Source organism: Lolium perenne, chromosome 2 (assembly GCF_019359855.2).
Source record: "Lolium perenne isolate Kyuss_39 chromosome 2, Kyuss_2.0, whole genome shotgun sequence".
Taxonomy (NCBI): Eukaryota; Viridiplantae; Streptophyta; class Magnoliopsida; order Poales; family Poaceae; genus Lolium; species Lolium perenne.
Genome location: NC_067245.2, coordinates 111872982 through 111891988, shown reverse-complemented (window position 1 = coordinate 111891988; position 19007 = coordinate 111872982). Strand labels below are relative to the sequence as shown.

The 19007-nt window shown below is 46.2% G+C and overlaps 2 protein-coding genes across 2 annotated transcripts; both read left to right on the top strand.

The window, feature by feature from the left end:
- The first annotated feature begins 444 nt into the window (after positions 1 to 444).
- On the top strand, positions 445 to 7706 carry LOC127333635 (protein SET DOMAIN GROUP 40). Its single transcript, XM_051360028.1, has 6 exons — positions 445 to 607; positions 705 to 858; positions 6028 to 6159; positions 6255 to 6395; positions 6596 to 6859; positions 6957 to 7706. The coding sequence occupies exons 1-6, from the start codon at positions 477 to 479 to the stop codon at positions 7575 to 7577; spliced, it is 1443 nt and encodes a 480-aa protein (XP_051215988.1). The 5' UTR covers positions 445 to 476; the 3' UTR covers positions 7578 to 7706.
- Positions 7707 to 16226: 8520 nt separating this feature from the next.
- On the top strand, positions 16227 to 18636 carry LOC127330218 (cell division cycle protein 48 homolog). Its single transcript, XM_071825138.1, has 3 exons — positions 16227 to 16763; positions 16881 to 18000; positions 18115 to 18636. The coding sequence occupies exons 1-3, from the start codon at positions 16227 to 16229 to the stop codon at positions 18591 to 18593; spliced, it is 2136 nt and encodes a 711-aa protein (XP_071681239.1). The 3' UTR covers positions 18594 to 18636.
- Positions 18637 to 19007: the final 371 nt, after the last annotated feature.

Sequence of the window (19007 nt, the reverse complement as noted above, 5' to 3'; positions counted from 1 at the left end):
TGCACGATTTAGGGTCTTCTAGGCATGCTCTTACCGTTGTCTTCTGACTAGCCTAAGTAGCAGAAAGTTATTTTGGCTCTTGAGCACCAGCGCTTTTGGTATATTTGAAAATTTATATTTACAATTTTTAATAAATTCTGAAACAAAATTCTGAAGGTAATTAATGAGATATCCCACTAACGTGTAAAATCTCAATTTCAAATATTTATATTCTAAGCTACACAAAAACAATAACTTTTGTCATTTTAGTGTAGCCCAAACTACAAAAAACAATTCAATTAAAAATTTGCACATTTGTGAGATATATTACTGGCTACATCATAATTTATTTAGATTTTTTAGAACTTATAAATATGATTTTTTTTTTTTGAATAAAGAGATGATTGGTGCGACATTATTAAGGTCCGAGCCAAAGCCCTAGTGAGTCGTTACTTCTGAAGACCCGAAGCAGGGCTGTGCTCCTCCGCCGCCGCCAAATGGAGGCGCTCCTCCGGTGGGCGGCCGAGTTGGGCGTCTCCGACTCCCCGGACCCGCCCGACCTCTCTACCACTTCCCCCTCCTGCCTCGGCCGCTCCCTCGTCGTCGCTGACTTCCCCGACGCGGGCGGGTAATAAACCCAAAACCCCACCCCATCCGCTTGCGATTCTCGGATCTCATCTCAGCTCACGGATTTTACCTTTTTGTTTTCCAAATTACCACCTCAGGAGGGGCTTTGCGGCGGCCCGGCACCTCAGGCGCGGCGAGCTGGTGCTGCGCGTGCCCCACGCTGCGCTGCTCACCAGCGACCGCGTCATGGCCGACGACCCCAATATTGCTTCCTGCGTTGCTGCCCATCGTCCCCGCCTCTCTAACATCCAGGTAATGCCATAACCTCTGGAAACAGTTTGGTGTACCAAAAACACTCTGCGAATTTGTTCCGTGGACCTCCCTTCCAGATTATAAGACGTTTTTGTTAGAATTGCTAGGCGTAGATCTAATCGGGGTAGTACTTTATCTATGAACTGAGATCGTTGTTGACTGCAAGAGAGAGAGAGAAGGGCGTACCTTCTCCATGGCTTGATGAGCCAGACGGGTTGGACATGGTGGCGAGGGCGACAGTGTGAGCGAGGCAGTGGTGGCGGTGCTTCCACTACAACGCTCCCTTAGACCGTTAAGGTTATCGGTGGGGTGTGCGGCGCAGCGACAAACCTTGTAACGCGTGCCGCCGCCCCCCCCAGCTCTTTATATAGCGTTGGTGATAGGGGCCCGCCAACCGGAGAGGGTTGGGCGCTCCCAATCAGGGCGCAGATCAATGGGGCCCGGTGGGCCATTGGGCCCGCTCGGGAGAAGATCATCCTAACATTCTCCCCCTTGATCTCAGCATATACTTTTAAATTTATATTTTATATTTTACAAGTTTCATACGTAGAGCGTGTTTCATCGTCACAACTCAATTGTCGATAGAATTAGACAACTACAACATACCTCTCTGTTTTGAAATAAATTCCGTTTCTTTTCGGGCCTATCATGATCCAGGAATCATAAGCTTTCCCTTAAACCCATGCCGACTGAACACACTGCGTGGTAAGCCTTTTGTGAGCGGATCCGCAAGCATATCCTTTGTCCTTATATGCTCGAGACTTATAGAGCGATCTTGGACTTTATGTTTCACAACATAATATTTTACCTCTATTAGTTTTGTAGCATTACTTGACTTGTTGTTCTAAGTATAGAATACTGCAGGATGGTAATTGCAGGACATCTTTAGTGGTTTGCCAATACAATCTACCGCTTTCAAGTCGAGTATAATTTTTTTTAACCATATTGCCTGCCTCGTGGCCTCATCACATGCTATAAATTTCGCATACATTGTGGACGATGCAACTATTGATTGTTTGGAGCTCCTCCCCAAAATAGCCCATCCTGCGAGAGTGAACACTGCGAGAGTGAACACGTATCCTGATGTGGATTTTCTATCATCTTTGTCTCCCGCAAAATCTACATGTGAATACCCTCTTATTTCTAGGCAATCAGATCTTCTATATGTTAACATGAGGTCCTTTGTGCCTTTCACATAACACAATGCTTTTTTTACCATCTTCCAGTGTTCTATACCTGGATTTTCTTGATATCTACCGAGTACCCTAGTGATAAAAGCTAAGTTAGGACGAGCGCACACTTTCCAATAGACGAAGCATATGGAACCGCATTCATTTTATCGATTTCGTATTGATTCTTGGGACATTGAAACTTCCCAAAACTACCACCCTTGACTATAGGGGCAGGTGTGGCATTACTCTTATGCATATCATACTTATTTAGAACTTTTTCTAAATATGCATTTTGCGATAGTCCTAGGACTCCATTTTTCCTATCTCGGTGAATTTCTATGCCCAAAACATATGATGCTTCACCAAGGTCTTTCATATCAAAATTTGAGGACAAAAACTTCTTTGCTGACATCATTGCTGGCAAGCAAGATATCATCCACATACAGATTAGGAAAATATATTTCCCATTTTTAAACTTTGCATAAACGTAGTTGTCCTCAACATTCTCTTTAAATCCAAAGCTCTTAATTATCTCATTAAACTTTAGATACCACTCTCTAGAGGCTTGCTTTAATCCATAAATGGATTTCTTTAGGCGGCATCCCACATCTTCCTTGCCCATAAAACCCTTGTGCTGTTTCATGTAGACACTTTCTTCTAAATCCCCGTTTAGAAATGCCGTCTTGACATCCATCTGATGTAGTTCTAAATCAAAATGTGCCCATTATGATTATGAAGGAATCCTTACATGAGACTGGTGAAAATGTCTCGTTGTAATCTATCCCGTCTCTTTGCGTAAATCCTTCTGCCACAAGTTGTGCTTTATACTTTTCTACATTTTCATTGGAGTCATACTTTGTTTGTAGATCCATTTGCAACCTACTGTTTTGGTTCCTTTAGGAATTTCTTCTAAGTCCCAAACATCGTTGGAACTCATCGATTTCATCTCGTCTTCCATGGCCTCCACCCATTTCGATGAGTAAGGGCTTCTCATGGCTTCTTCATATGAAGTGGGATCACCTTCCATATGAAATGTTTCTGTATTATAAACTTTATAATCAGTAGAAATAGCTGATTTATTTTAATTTTTTTTGGACCTTCTAAGGGCCTCATTCTCGGGCACATTCTGTTCCTCAACTTGTGACTCATCTTCTAGATGTGGCTGCTGCTCCCTCTTATGCTCAACAAATGGTTCAGTCGGCTCCTAACAGACATGTTTCGAATTTTCACTCATTGTTGTCACGGGTGGAGTTGCAACATGTACTTGCACCACAACCTCAAGGATTATCGGTGCAGATACAACATGTAGTGAGAAAATGGCTCCCGAGTCATCAGATTAGGCGCATACACCCTCTTCTCCTCCTCAAGATCAATTTTTCGAGCTACCATGCCCTCCCCCCTCATCATTTCGTCCTCTAAGAAGACTGCATGTCTTGTTTCTACAAACTTTGTGTATTTGTCTGGACAATAGAAATGAAAACCTTTTGACTTTTCAGGATAGCCAATGAAATGGCAGCTGACTATTTTTGGATCTAGATTTGCAATATTTGGATTAAATAGTTTGCTTAAGCGGGGCTCCCCCACACCCTCAAGTGGTTTAGAGAAGGTACTCTTCCTGTCCACAGTTCATATGGTGTTTTGGGCAATGATTTGCTTGGTACTCTGTTGAGAATGTGAATCGCGGTTTTTAATGCCTCTATCCACAATCCCAGTGGTAGGCTAGAGTAACTCATCATACTGCGCACCATATCCATGAGAGTACGGTTGCATCTTTCTGCTACTTCATTTTGTTGAGGCTCGCCCGGCATTGAATATTGGGCGACTATGCCCGTCTCTTGTAAGAACCTTGCCAAAGGTCTAGGGACTTGGCCATATGGAGTGTGCCGACCGTAGTACTCCCCCCCCCCCCCCCCCCCCGGGGTCAGATCTCACTATCTTTATTCTTTTATCATGCTGATTTTAAACTTCAGCTTTGAATATCTTGAATTTATCCAACGCTTTCGATCTTTCTTTGATTAGATAAATGTAACCATAGCGGGAGTAATCATGTGTGAATGTTATGAACGAGTCATAGCCATCCACACTTTTCACAGGAAATGGTCCACAAATGTCAGTGTGAATTATTTCTAGTGTTTAGGTGCTTCGTTGTGCACCCTTTTTTGACTTGCTTTACATACTTTCCTTTAATGCAATCTATGTATTGTTCTATTTCTGAGAACTCTAATGGAGGAAGAATTTCATTTTTAACGAGTCTTTCTACCCCCCCCCCCCCCTTCGAAATATGGCCTAAGCGACAGTGCCATAATTTCGACGATGAGTCACGAGTTCTTTTTCTTTTCTTTTGTTCTTTATCCGACGCGGAAACATGCTCATTCACATTACACACAAAATACACCTTTTCTCGTAGGGATAACAAATAAAGCTCACTGTGAAGGAAAGCAACACCCACATAAGCTCACACCGGAAGGAACAGGGTCATCTTCGACAATGCGACTCCCAGCCCACGTAGGGATAACGTTAGAGCTGGGAGTCGCATTGTCGAAGATGACCCTGTTCCTTCCGGTGTGAGCTTATGTGGGTGTTGCTTTCCTTCACAATGAGCTTTATTTGTTATCCCTGCGTGAAAAAGTGTTTTCTATGTGTAATGTGAATGAGCATGTTTCCGCGTTGGATTGCGTCGGATAAAGAACGAAAGAAAATCAAAAAGTGTATTCTGTGTGTAATGCTGAGAGATTTTTGCTATGTTGCATGTGAGCTTTTCCATGTGGATTTGAAGGAGAACCTTGGTTAGTTTAAGTTTTAAAAAAATCAAAAAGGAAATCTCTCCCAGTGGATAAAGATCAATGTCTCCACCGCAAGAAGACTGGTCATTACTAGAAAGATTGCCATGTCTGGCTAAAGTCAACAATGCCAAAGAATGGTAACAACATTGTTTCCTTTGTAAATGAATCCTTGTATACACAGTTTTCAAAATCTACTGGTGGATTGACTTAGGTGCAACTGTTCATGTTGCAAATTCTTTACATGAATTCCATTCGATGCGGACTATGCAAAGAAGCGAAAGATACATTGAAGTTGCAAATGGAGTTCAAGCAGACGTTGAAGCTGTTGGCGAAATCTCCCTGGAGTTAGCTGATGGATTCACGATTTTGATTAGAGATGTTTTATATGTTCCTTCATTACACAGAAACTTAATAAGTGTTTCCCATTTGGATAAAGATCATTATGAATGTTATTTTGGAGATGGCAAGTGTGCCATATGGTTTAATAATGTTTATGTGGGTGTTGCTTTCCTTCACAATGAGCTTTATTTGTTATCCCTACGTGAAAAAAGTGTAATGTGAATTAGGGTTTACTATTCGTGGGATGAATTAGGGTTAGGGTTTACTGTTTGTGGGATGAACTAGGGTTAGGGTTTCGGCTGTTGCCTTTGATCTTTCTACCCGAAAAAAGAATCTACAAAGCCTAGTTGCTTTGATACGATTGTTAGAATTGCTAGGATCGTCTAGGTGTAGATCTAATCGGGGTTTTATCTATGAACTGAGATTGCTGTTGACTGACTGAGAGAGGGAGGGGGAGGGAGTTCTATCTGTAAAATGTTGTTGAGATAAATAAAATCTTTTGATGTTAAAAAAATCGTCTTATATTCTCAAACAGAGGTATATTATGCATCGTGGATGCGCCCCTTGACCCGAGGAATTAGAATCTACAAAGTTTTGGGGATAATCGAGGACTACACGTACATTATTCATGTTGGTGCGCAAGTTATATCATGGCATTAGCTTTTGAGTCACCTGAACATTGGCAAGCTCGGATAGGATTTTTGGGGGACCACTCCCACATTTATACAAGTAGCTTCACTGAGTTAGGATACTAGTTTTACAGTTTTTGCCTTCTAAGTGTCAACTCATTCTCGACCATTCTTGTTTCTTTCTACATCTTCTAATACTGAACATTCTTCAAATGGTGTCCCTGCTCTCCTCTTTGTATTGAGCAGAGACTGATTGTATGCTTATTGGCTGAAGTGGGAAAGGGAAAGAGTTCTAGTTGGTACCTCTATTTGTCTCAGCTGCCTAGCTACTACACAATCTTGGCTACCTTCAACAACTTTGAAATTGAAGCACTCCAGGTATAGCTCAGCAGATCTGTCAACGATACTCCTTTTGATTTTTCATTTGCTCCATCCTAAAAAAAACATTGAGTGGTTTCCGTTTTGGCTATTAGGTTCATGATGCTATTTGGGTTGCACAAAAGGCTCATGCTGCCATCAGATCTGAGTGGGAAGAAGCAACACCGTTAATGCAAGAATTGGATTTTAAACCTAAGCTTTTGATGTTCAAAACGTGGCTCTGGGCCTTTGCAACGGTATAGTTGTTTCGAAATATATTTTTAGCTTGTTTTATGCCAGCGGTCTTTCTTATGTGTTTAGCTACCTTTGTCAGCTTGCTTAGTTTTTGTGCAGAGTCTGTTGTGACTCATGATTTTTGTTGGATCTTTAGCAGTTTTTTCTGTTTGAGATTTTACTTGTTGGTGAGATCTCTGAGGTTTCGTTTGTCCACTTGAAGGTATCTTCAAGGACATTGCATGTAGCATGGGATGATGCTGGTTGCCTATGTCCAATCGGTGATTTATTCAATTATGCCGCTCCTGATGATGACATTTCATCTGAAGAACAAGATACAGAAGAAACTATGAAATGTCAGGAGAAAAGTGAGATGTTGGAAGATGTAAAGTTTAGTTGTTCATCTCAGAGTTTGACGGATGGGGGATATGAAGATTCTAAAGCATACTGTTTGTATGCTCGAAAAATGTATAGGAAAGGAGAGCAGGTATGTTCTAAATATTGCACAAGAAATTTTTCCGTTCTTGCCATCCGAAGGATTACCCTGCGTGCTCTGTGCTTTCTTAAACTTGGCCATTATTTAGGTACTTCTGGGGTATGGGACATACACAAACTTGGAACTTCTTGAGTATTATGGTTTTCTTTTGGACGAGAATCCTAATGAGAAAATTTACATTGAGCTAGAACCGGAGTTATGTACTGTCGGTACATGGCCAAAAGATTCTATATATATTCACCCGAACGGACATCCCTCGTTTGCATTGTTATGTGCATTAAGGCTATGGACAACTCCTGCAAATCGTCGAAAAGCCTTAAGTCATCAGATTTACTCTGGATCAATGCTTTCTGTTGAAAATGAGCTGGAGATTATGAAATGGTTGGGCAACAAATGTGTGGAAGCTCTGCAGCAATTGCCTACGACTGTTGAGTTTGATGGAAGTTTGATCCATTTTTTACACAACCTACAGAACAGTACTAACTGGAGTGTAGACGTGGACCAGTCAAGTTTTGGAGAAGAATTTGCGGTGTTTCTCCGGTTCCATGGCGTGAACCTGGATTATACCCTCAATCAACTCACAGTTCGACTCCTCCGATCTCTGGAGAGATGGGAATTAGCAGTCCGGTGGAGACGTAGCTACAAGAGAGCTCTTACCAGGTGTATTTTGTACTGTAAACGTTTAATTCATGAGCTTTCCTTGCTATGAAACCAAGGGTAGTTACAAGATTCAAATCAAGTATGTTACTCTACTAATTCGCCAAAAAAAGTATATTACTCTACTGCTGTTGTCTCATCTTAACTAAGGGCTATTTGGATGGAGAATTCTCGAGATGCAGTAGGTAAAGTGTGATTGGAATGTCATGACTTTCTGAATACCTTAGGAAACAAAGCATACGAATTTGAAGGCATGTCTCTTGGGATAAATTTCAAGAGAGAAATTGTCCATGCAACATCTTCTTCACGTGACTGTTTCTCCACTTTCCTCGTCTCCTCACGAGAAGCCGCCACAAGGGTGAATAGACTCGGTCTCCACCGGCAAGGGTGATTATTATTTTTTGAATCTCAGCAGGAGAGCTGCTGGTTTCATATATAGAAGCAAGGGTGATTATAGTTGTCGAGATGAGGTGCCTTTTAAATAGCACACTTCCAGTTAGCTATTGGAATATCCAAAAATTGTCCAACAGCACAACCTATTTGGAAATCAAAAGTTCCCTTAGCCACAGTAAAGTTCAGAACCACACTGGAAAATGCCATTCTGGGGATGAATAGACCCGTAATCTGGACTATTAGTCCAATCCCATGTCGGGAATGTTCCTAATAAAAAGTTAATTTTTTTTTGAAACACAGCACAAATGCAGACACTTACATATACGTACATATACTCATTCCTATAAACGTATGCACGCACACCTTATCTTTATGAGCATCTTCAAGAGATTGAGTCTAAGAAACTGATCCGGTGGATGTTGAGAATTTATCTCATTTAACAGTTTGGGGCTACAACCTAATAGAAATTGTGCACGGTGTTAGTAAAGGCTTTGAGAAAAACATATTTATTCCTTTCTTAAAATCCTGAGGAAATCAACGTTTCTATATACATGCAATGTTTCCTGAAATAGTATGACATTTGCTAAGTTTTTTTCTTTCTAAAATGGGAATTCTAGGGTTAAGTTGCAAAACTTACGCTCGTTTTCTAAATATATGTAAGTTTTAGAGTGAATTCCAGTTTACACCTTTCACATTTTCCACACGAATTATCCCGTTTAACATTTTTTATTTGGATTATCCCATTTAGTGAAATTTTTGCCATTTAAAACCCTTATTAATATCTACTATACTAAACGGGAACTGACATCTTTTTTGTAAGAGTTTTGAATTATTTTTTAGGTTAATGTGGAGCTAACACATGTGCTCTATGTTAATTTGGTATGTATGAATTCTTTTCTAGGTACGGTTCGATGCTCTATAGCATTTAGGTGATGGTAGTTGTGTATATTTTTTTTGGACTGTGCTAGGCAGCGGCGCCGCACATACGCGAAACCTTGCGGCGGCAGCCTAGTCTTCTTTGCATCTTCTTTGCATGCATGTTAAGCTTTAGGTCATCAAAAGATTCCTTCGGTTTTTAATTTTTGAAAAGTTTTATCTCTCAAACCGTTAATCCGATTGACGATTCGTTTTCACCATTAGCTTTCTGGCGGTGATATCTTCGAAACTAAATCCAATATCAATATGTTTTGATAACTTTTTTTTCACATTGACAGCTGCCCGATTATTATCACTTGCTTGCCAGATTATCACTACTTAGTTACTAGATTAAAAATAATAATGTGGTTGTCGTTATATGCCTGATGTTTGCCGATTATGCATTATTTAGTTCTCTAATTAAAACAACTTGCTTGTTGTCACATGCTTTCCAAATTATTCGCTATTTAATTGTTGGATTAAAAATAATCTTTTTATCGGTACCATGTCCGCTGTTTTATCTCGATGCATTATGCATGCTACTATTTGTTTGTTTAGAGATGTCATCTCTTAGTTGCTGGACACATTTTAAAACTCGCTATCTAATCGTGTGGATCATTTGATGTGTAAAAATATGTAAAATTCATCTAAAACTGTACAGAATTATCATGGTAGTTGTTTTCTGACTAATCTGGCAGCCATGCTAACTTAATCTGGTAGTTGATGCGATAAAATCGTCAAAACATAACAATATTGGATCTAGTTTTGAAGCCCTCGCCGAGATGAACTTAACGGTGAAAACGGATCACTAATCGGATTAATGGTTTAGGAGATACATCATTTTGAATTTCGAATTTAGCAATTAATATGATGATGTCATCGTGAGCTGGCAGATTTTCTACATACACACATGTTGCTTTCTCTATAAGGAAAAATTGTACAAACATAACCGCCGCATGCATGCCAACCGTATGCGGCGCCTTCCGTTAGAATTCTTTCGGTGGTGATTTCCTAGTAGGATACTTTGGTGCATCAAGCAGCGATGTGTCTGAGATGGGTGGGCCAACTCTGTTCTAATTGTCGGTCAAAGCGGCGCTGCTGCCCATGTTCATACGTGTGGCCTGTTTGTATGGCCCAACACTATTTCTCCAGTGTCATTATTATTTTCCACTGCTCCCCACCGGTCTCGCCCTACCTCATCTTACACAATGCTCTTCGCGTGCTTGGTCGGCAATCCCCGCACGCTTCTCTCGCCAACGCCGATGTGCTAAAGGAGCAGGTAGAGATGATTTGCTCGGAGAAGAGGCGGCGGATTCAAGTGCAGCACGGTTCAGATCAGCGGCTGTTGGAGCCGCTGAGCCTCCAGGATCGTTGGAGAGCGACATTGAGTGGCAATTGCCATCACGAGTTTATCCCCGTCCAAGCTCGTCCGCAGCAGCGGTGTGGCTCCGGTGTCGCGGCCGTCGACGAGGAGCTCCGATGCGGCTCCTCAGGTGGAAGCCCCCCCTCTCGGACGACTGGTGCGCTGTATGGCCGCTCAACGGTCTGTGCTCTGTATCTTCGACTGTCTGTGGTTCCCAACGCCGCCGCTGATTCGTCCTCTTCGCGCGCCCAGTCGGAGGCGCTGCCTCGCCAGATGCGGAGGTGCCCCGTGCCACCGTTGATTGGTCGTTTCCGCGTGCCCGGCTGCCTTGGCAAGACGCCCATGAAGTATCTAACTTCATGCCAAACACATCTAGTTGTTGTCAAAGGTTAATTGACGTAACATTGTACTAAATGAAGACATATGTAACCATGTGTTATCCACAAGTATTGGTCTAAAACTAACATTTCAAGTATTAGAATTGTAATTATCATCTAACTCTTCTATCTTGTAGCACACGCCTATACGTGTTGTATACGGTCGTGTATGTTGTATTGGTCATATAAATATAAGTGGAACGGGCTGGGATGTTCACCCAAGCACCAAACCCTAAACCTTGTTTTTAACTTGGTATCAGAGCAAACGCAGCCGCCGCTGCGATCCCATCTGCCGCCGCCGCCGAGAGACCTCTCCCTCCGCGTGCCGCGATGACTTCCTCCCTCCAACTCTCCACCGCCGTCGGGTCGACTTCCTCTTCCTCGATGGCGAGCGCCTCCGCAGGGATCGTCCCGGTTCCCCCGTTCCGGTTGGAGGCCGGCAACTTCAGTCTCTGGAAGGGCATAGTTCTTCCCAACCTTGCCGGCGCTGGACTGCATCGTCACCTCGACGCAACTGCCGTCGTGCCTGCGAAGACGGTCACCGAGGGAGACGGCGACAAGGCCGTGACAATCCCTAACCCCCAGTATGACAACTGGTGGACTCAGGATCAGCGCCTCATCGGGCTGCTCCTCGGCTCCATGGAGCCCAACATTGCCAACCAGCTTATCGGTTGTCAAACCGCCGCTGCGGTCTGGACCGGCGTCCACGATTTGTATGGCGCTCAGAGCCGCGCCAACGTGCGCTACATCCGTCGTTAGCTCGTAACGACGAGGAAGGAAGATCTCTCCGCTGCAGCATACATGCAGAAGATGAAGGGCTATGCAGATGCAATGGCCGCCGCCGGTGCTCCCATCACGGACGATGAACTCGTTGACTATATCGTCATTGGTCTGGGCTCTGCGTACAACCCTGTCACCGCCTCGCACTCGCGTGGCTCCGCCGCGTCGGTCCCTTATGCCACCTTCTACGCCGACATCCTCTCCTTCGAATCCCTCCAAGCACAGCAGGCGCAAAACGAGGGATGGTCATCGTCGGTGAACGCGGCGGTGCGTCCTAACCCCACCTTTCCTAGTGGAGGATTCCCTCGCCCCAATGGTGGTGACGGCCAGCAGGGGCAGCCTCGTCATGGAGGCAACACCGGCGATTACGGCCGCAATGAGGGCGGCGGCTACGGCCGCAACGATGGAGGCAGCTACGGCCGCAATGATGGCAGCCGCAATGGCGGCAATGGTGGAGGCTGGAACAACGGTCGCAATGGCGGCCAGCAGCAGCGTCGATGGAGGCCCAAATGCCAGATTTGTGGCAATTGGGGACACGTCGCCAAGGACTGTCGCAACCGCTTCGACGCCAACTTTCAGCCACCGCAGCAGAAGAGTGGCAATGCTGCAACAACAAACTACAACACCAATCCACCTCACCAACGAGCTAGCACGTCTTCAGGCATACGAGCGCTACGGTGGCAAGGATCAGGTCCAAGTAGCAAATGGTGCAGGTCTGTCAATTTCGCATATTGGTCAATCACTTTTAGCTGGTTCATCTCTTCACCTTAAAAATATACTTCATGTGCCTGATGCCCGTCTTAGCCTTCTCTCCGTTTATCGTCTCGTTTGTGATAATCATGTGTTTGTTGAGTTTCATCGTGATTTTTTCTGTGTCAAGGACATAACCACGAGGAGGGTTCTGCTTCTCGGTAGGAGTGAAGGTGGCCTCTACCCCATCCCGTTCGGCAAGGAGTCGTCTGTCGTGTGTCAGCTGGTGCAACTTCTCAACAGTGGCACCAATGTCTAGGTCCTCCATCCAATAATGTAGTTCAAAACATTGTTAGTATCAATGAGCTTTCGTGTTCTCCGTCAAACAATAATTATTTAGTATGTGATGCTTGTCAACGTGCTAAAAGTCATCAGTTAACCTACTCATTGTCCTCTCGTGTTTCTACTGTGCCTCTTGAATTAATTCATACTGATGTCTGGGGTCTAGCCAGCGTTTCTTCTGGGGGGTACAAATACTATGTCAGCTTTGTCGATGACTACTCTCGGTTCACTTGGATATATCTTCTTAAACATAAGTCTGATGTTGAACAAATATTCTATGATTTTCAGACTCATGTCGAGCGTCTCCTCAATGCTAAGATTAAAGCGGTTCATTCTGATTGGGGTGGTGAATACCATCGTCTTCACCGATACTTTGAGCGCACAGGGGTTGTTCACCGTGTCTCGTGTCCTCACACTTACCAACAAAATGGGGTTGCCGAGCGCAAACACCGGCACCTAGTTGAAACAGGCCTAGCACTCCTTGCTCATTCACAACTTCCTCTTCGTTATTGGGACGAAGCCCTTCTCACAGCCTGTTATCTTATTAACCGTATGCCTACTCCTGTCATCAACAAAGAAACACCACTATACCGCCTAATGCATGTTCAGCCTAACTATTCCTTTCTTCGCATCTTCGGGTGTGCTTGTTGGCCTAGTCTTCGCAAATACAACTCTCATAAACTAGAATTCCGTTCTAAGATGTGTGTGTTTCTGGGGTATAGTCTCATACATAAGGGGTACACGTGCTTAGATCGAACCACAGGAAGAATTTACATCTCCCGTGACGTGGTGTTTGATGAGTCTGTTTTTCCGTTTTCCACTCCCGGTGTGTCGGTTGATGTGTCCACCCTTGAACAAGCCATTTGTTTTCCGTCTGATGAACCAGTTACTAGTGAACCAGTGCGGAATTATGATCTGTCTTATTTGTCTACTGATCCATCTGTTCCAAGTGCTGTCTCTCCACAGGTACCAGACGGATCGCCGCTTGAGTCCACCGATGGTGGCCAGCACTCCTGTGCATGCTGTGATCGACGTGCATGGCGCGTCCATGCACGCGCAGGAGCCGAGCAGCGCTAGCGAGCCGCTAAGCGGCATCGGCGAGCCGAGCTGGCCTCCTGCATCGTCCGCGCCTGCTTCTGGGCAGCCCACGTCGCCTTCTGCTGCTCCTCCAGCAGCCGTGATGTCTTCGGTTGATCCCGCCGTGAATCAACATGCCATGATAACACGCCACCGTGACCAGACTCGCCGTGAGAAAACACACATATGGTACCGTGCGGTATGATCCGCGTCGTCGGGCGTTCTTTGCGGCTCCTACCTCTCATCGCGATGCTCTCCGTGAGCCTGCATGGCAATCAGCAATGTCTGCGTTTTATGCACTTCAACAGAATGGCACTTGGGTTCTTGTCCCACGCCCACCTGGTGTCAATGTTGTGGGCAGCAAGTGGATCTTTAAAACGAAGCATCGTCCGGATGGATCCATTGATATGCATAAAGCGCGGTTAATTGCGCGTGGTTTTACACAACAGCATGGGATTGACTATGGAGATACCTTCAGCCCGGTGGTGAAGGCTGCCACAGTTCGCATTATACTGTCTCTCGCAGTTTCTCATGGATGGAGTCTTCGGGAGGTGGACGTCAGTAATGCATTTCTGGATGGGTTTTTGGCTGAGGATGTCTATATGCAGCAGCCGCCTGGTTTCGAGGACACCCGGTATCCCTCTCATGTTTGCAAGCTTCAGCGATCCATCTATGGTCTGTGGTATGCTCGCTTGAGTCAGCTTCTTTATCGACTAGGTTTCTCCTCCTCTAAGGCGGATACATCCTTGTTCTTCTACTCGCGCGCTAGAGTGCAGATTTTTATGTTGGTCTATGTTGATCACATTGTCATTGCTGGCTCTACTCCAGAGGTTGTTGATGTTCTGGTTCGAGCTCTCTCCAGTAATTTTCCTATCAAGGATTTGGGTCAGTTGGAATATTTTCTTGGATTGGAGGCCACTTACAATTCCGGGGGGCTAACCTTGACTCAACAGAAGTATGCACTTGATCTTCTTCATCGCGTCAACATGGAGAATTGTAACCCAGCCACCACTCCACTTTCCGTATCTGAGACTTTGGCGAGAGACACCGGTACTCCACTCAGTTCAGATGATGCTCATCGGTATCGCAGTGTGGTTGGTGGATTGCAGTATTTGACACATACTAGGCCAGATATCTCGTTTGCTGTCAACAAGGTTTGCCAGTTCTTGTCACAGCCTATGGATGTTCATTGGGAATCTGTCGAGCGAATTCTACGTTATGTCAAAGGGACACTGGAAACAGGCTTACGTTTCCACAGGTCCACGTCTACTGTCATCAGTATTTTTACAGACGCTGCTTGGGCTGGATGTGTCGATGATAGGCGGTCCACCAGTGGGTTTGCAGTATTTATTGGTCCAAATCTTGTTTCTTGGAGTGCAAAGAAGCAACCTACTGTCTCGATATCTAGTACCGAGGCAGAGTATAAAGCGTTGGCTAATGGAGCTGCTGAAGCTATCTGGGTAGATTCTCTACTCAAAGAATTTGGCGTTGTTCGGTAGCGTCCTCCCATATTGTGGTGTGATAATCTAGGGGCGACATATCTGACAGCGAATCCAGTCTTTCATGCTCGGATGAAACACATAGAGATTGATTTTCACTTTGTGCGAGAACGAGTAGCTGCTGGTGACTTGGATGTATGGTTCATATCCACTCATGACCAATTGGCTGATGTGTTTGCTAAGCCAGCCACTAGACAGATGTTAGATATATTCAGGTTCAATCTTAATCTTTGTTCATAGCGGTTTAGATTGAGGGGGAGTGTTAGAATTGTAATTATCATCTAACTCTTCTATCTTGTAGCACACGCCTATACGTGTTGTATACGATCGTGTATGTTGTATTGGTCATATAAATATAAGTGGAACGGGCTGGGATGTTCACCCAAGCACCAAACTGTAAACCTTGTTTTTAACTTCAAGGTCTGTGGATATATTTGTATCATAACTTCAAAAAATTGGTTACAACTCGATCATTATAACATATATACCATAACACTAGATGCACCAAATGGGCTTTTCACAGTGATCAGTCCTTCTGGTTTTCGCTTTAGGCGACGCTCTACAAAGAGATCCTCGGGGCGCTTGGCGAATTTGTTGTCGTTGTAGTTTCAAGAAGAATAAGAAATCAACACTAAGACTTCTTCCATAAATTTGACAGATGAATTCGTGCACGGAATCGTGTTAACGAATGATTGTGAAAAACACCAAACAATCTGCAAACTGAAAGGTATACATCGTAATACTATAGAGTTCAAAGAACATCAGCTCAGACTTGACCTTCAGTTCAGGTCTAAATGTCTTTTTTTTTTTAATTGAAGTTCAGGTCTAAATGTCTAATACGCACATAGTAGAAAGAATTGTAAATTGCAGAAGCTATGTTCAGGTCTAATACGCTCATAGTAGAAAGAATTGTAATTGCAGAAGCTATGTGTTCAGTTCAGTGCCGAGGATGATCTGGTTTACTTTGCGAAACGCTCATATGGGCCTTACTTCGGCCTTCCTTTCTTTTCGACCACTCCGTCTACTTTCAGCGAGTCTATTGTCCGAATTTGAACGAGGCTCGGACATGAGCTGCGATCGAGGCATCGAGCGCCCTGCTCCAATCGGAATCGATTTTTCTGGCCGCGCCTTCAAATAGAAGCCTGACCCGTACACCTTATCTTCCTCAACACAAGTCCAGAACCGGAACGCAGCAAACACTGATCGGAGTAAATACGAGACAGACACATCGAATCTAGAGCAACGATCGACAGGCGCTGATGAACATGATGTCGGCCGCGCCGTCGAAGAAGGCCGCGAACCGGCTGGTGGTGGAGGAGCCGACCGACGACGACAACTCCATGTGCAAGCTCCACCCGGCCACCATGGAGAGGCTCTCGATATTCACTGGCGACGTCGTGCTGCTCAAGGGCAAGCGCCGCCGCAGCACGGTCTGCATCGCCATCACCGACGACACCTGCGAGGAGCACAAGATGAAGATCAACAAGGTGGTCCGCTCCAACCTGCGCGTCCGCGTCGCCGACGTCGTGTCCGTGCACCAGTGCCACGACGCCAGGCACGGGACGCGCGTGCACGTCCTGCCGGTGGACGACACCGTCGAGGGCATCACCGGCAACCTCTTCGAATCGTACCTCAAGCCCTACTTCCTGGACGCGTACCGCCCGGTCCGCAAGGGCGACCTCTTCCTCGTGCGCGGCGGCATGCGGAGCGTCGAGTTCAAGGTCATGGACATCGATCAAGGCGAGGACCTCGAGTACTGCATTGTGGCTGCCGACACGGAGATCTTGTGTGAGGGAGAGCCCGTGAAGAGGGAGGACGAGGAGAGGCTCGACGACGTCGGCTACGATGACGTAGGTGGCATGCGCAAGCAGATGACGCAGATCAGGGAGCTGGTCGAACTGCCGCTCAGGCACCCGCAGCTCTTCAAGTCCATCGGCGTCAAGCCTCCCAAGGGCATCCTTCTCTACGGCCCTCCGGGATCCGGCAAGACCCTCATCGCCCGCGCCGTGGCCAACGAGACCGGGGCCTTCTTCTTCTGCATCAACGGCCCCGAGATCATGTCCAAAATGGCCGGAGAGAGCGAGAGCAACCTCAGGAAGGCCTTCGAGGAGGCGGAGAAGAATGCGCCCTCCATCATCTTCATTGATGAGATTGACTCCATCGCTCCCAACAGGGAGAAGACTCACGGCGAGGTTGAGAGGCGCATTGTCTCCCAGCTGCTCACCTTGATGGACGGCATGAAGGCCCGCGCGCACGTCATTGTTATGGGCGCCACCAACCGGCCCAACAGCATCGACCCTGCTCTCAGGCGCTTTGGTAGGTTCGATCGCGAGATCGACATCGGCGTACCGGACGAGGTCGGACGCCTCGAGGTGCTCCGCATCCACACCAAGAACATGAAGCTTGATGTGGACGTCAACCTCGAGGTGGTTGCCAAGGATACACACGGCTACGTCGGCGCCGACTTGGCCGCGCTCTGCACGGAGGCGGCCCTGCAATGCATCAGGGAGAAGATGGACGTGATCGACCTGGAGGACGACACCATCGATGCTGAAATCTTGAACTCCATGGCCGTTACCAATGACCACCTTAAGACGGCTCTCGTCGGCACGAATCCATCTGCGCTTCGGGAGACCGTCGTCGAGGTGCCCAACGTCAGCTGGAACGACATCGGCGGCCTCGACGGCGTCAAGAGGGAGCTGCAAGAGACCGTCCAGTACCCGGTCGAGCATCCGGAGAAGTTTGAGAAGTTTGGCATGTCGCCTTCCAAGGGTGTCCTCTTCTACGGGCCACCGGGGTGCGGCAAGACCTTGCTGGCCAAGGCGATCGCTAATGAATGCCAGGCCAACTTCATCAGCATCAAGGGACCCGAGCTTCTTACGATGTGGTTTGGCGAGAGCGAGGCCAACGTGCGGGAGATCTTTGACAAGGCGCGTCAATCTGCACCGTGCGTCCTGTTCTTCGACGAGCTTGATTCCATCGCTATGCAGAGGGGCGGCAGCGTGGGCGACGCCAGCGGCGCGGCGGACAGGGTCCTGAACCAGCTGCTGACCGAGATGGACGGCATGAATGCCAAGAAGACGGTGTTCATCATTGGCGCCACCAACCGGCCTGACATCATCGACTCGGCGCTGCTTCGGCCCGGACGCCTGGACCAGCTCATCTACATCCCCTTGCCCGACGAGGCCTCAAGGCACCAGATCTTCAAGGCCTGCCTCAGGAAGTCTCCAGTGGCCAAGGACGTCGACCTCAGCGCGCTCGCGAGGTTCACGACCGGTTTCAGTGGTGCCGACATCACGGAGATCTGCCAAAGGGCATGCAAGTACGCCATCAGGGAGGATATAGAGAAGGACATTGAGAAACAGAAGCTGGAAAAAGATAGCATGGAGGTAGACTGCGGGCAGGAAGCAGAGGAGGTGGCTGAGATCAAGGCGGCTCACTTCGAGGAGTCGATGAAGTACGCGAGGAGGAGCGTGAGCGACGGCGACATCAGGAAGTATCAGGCCTTTGCTCAGACGCTGCAGCAGTCCAGAGGGTTCGGCACCGAGTTCCGCTTCCCGGTGCAGCCGCAGGCGGCAGAAGCTGCTACCAACACCTTCGCGGCAGCTGATGAAGATGATTTGTACAATTGAGCCATCGTTAGAAACTTAAGTAGCATAGGTTCTGTTTTTGTTCTTTTTCCTCTTGCCTCTTAGCATTTTGTTAACTATGTCCATGTAAATTTCAGTATGTAATAAGCATTTAAATCATATAAATAAAATTCATGAAATAAGTTGGCCCAAAGAAAATTTGTGCGCACTTTTATTTTCGGGCAGACTCTGAAACTAGCCTAGGCCGTTAACTGAAACCTCACAGTTGCAATTCAGAACAGATGAATTAATGTGAAGCGTTTGAAATGACTAAATATTAAGAAAGCTGAAGCCCACAATGAATTTGTTTGCATCCTTTAGTAGGCTGTGTCTGAACTCTGAACTCTGAATTCTGGAACCTGTGGCTCACAACAGTCTTAGTTGGAGGGAGATTTTTTTGGGGTCAAATTATCATAT

What these genes read in the sequence shown, in the direction of transcription:
- LOC127333635 (XM_051360028.1), top strand. Translation starts at nt 477, where the DNA reads ATGGAGGCGCTCCTCCGGTGGGCGGCCGAGTTGGGCGTCTCCGACTCC. An exon ending in GACTTCCCCGACGCGGGCGG is followed by an intron (nt 608 to 704) that starts GTAATAAACCCA and finishes TTACCACCTCAG; the next exon opens with GAGGGGCTTTGCGGCGGCCC. An exon ending in CCCGCCTCTCTAACATCCAG is followed by an intron (nt 859 to 6,027) that starts GTAATGCCATAA and finishes TGTATTGAGCAG; the next exon opens with AGACTGATTGTATGCTTATT.
- LOC127330218 (XM_071825138.1), top strand. Translation starts at nt 16,227, where the DNA reads ATGATGTCGGCCGCGCCGTCGAAGAAGGCCGCGAACCGGCTGGTGGTG. An exon ending in TCTTGTGTGAGGGAGAGCCC is followed by an intron (nt 16,764 to 16,880) that starts GTGAAGAGGGAG and finishes AGGCACCCGCAG; the next exon opens with CTCTTCAAGTCCATCGGCGT. An exon ending in CGCGGCGGACAGGGTCCTGA is followed by an intron (nt 18,001 to 18,114) that starts ACCAGCTGCTGA and finishes CCGGACGCCTGG; the next exon opens with ACCAGCTCATCTACATCCCC.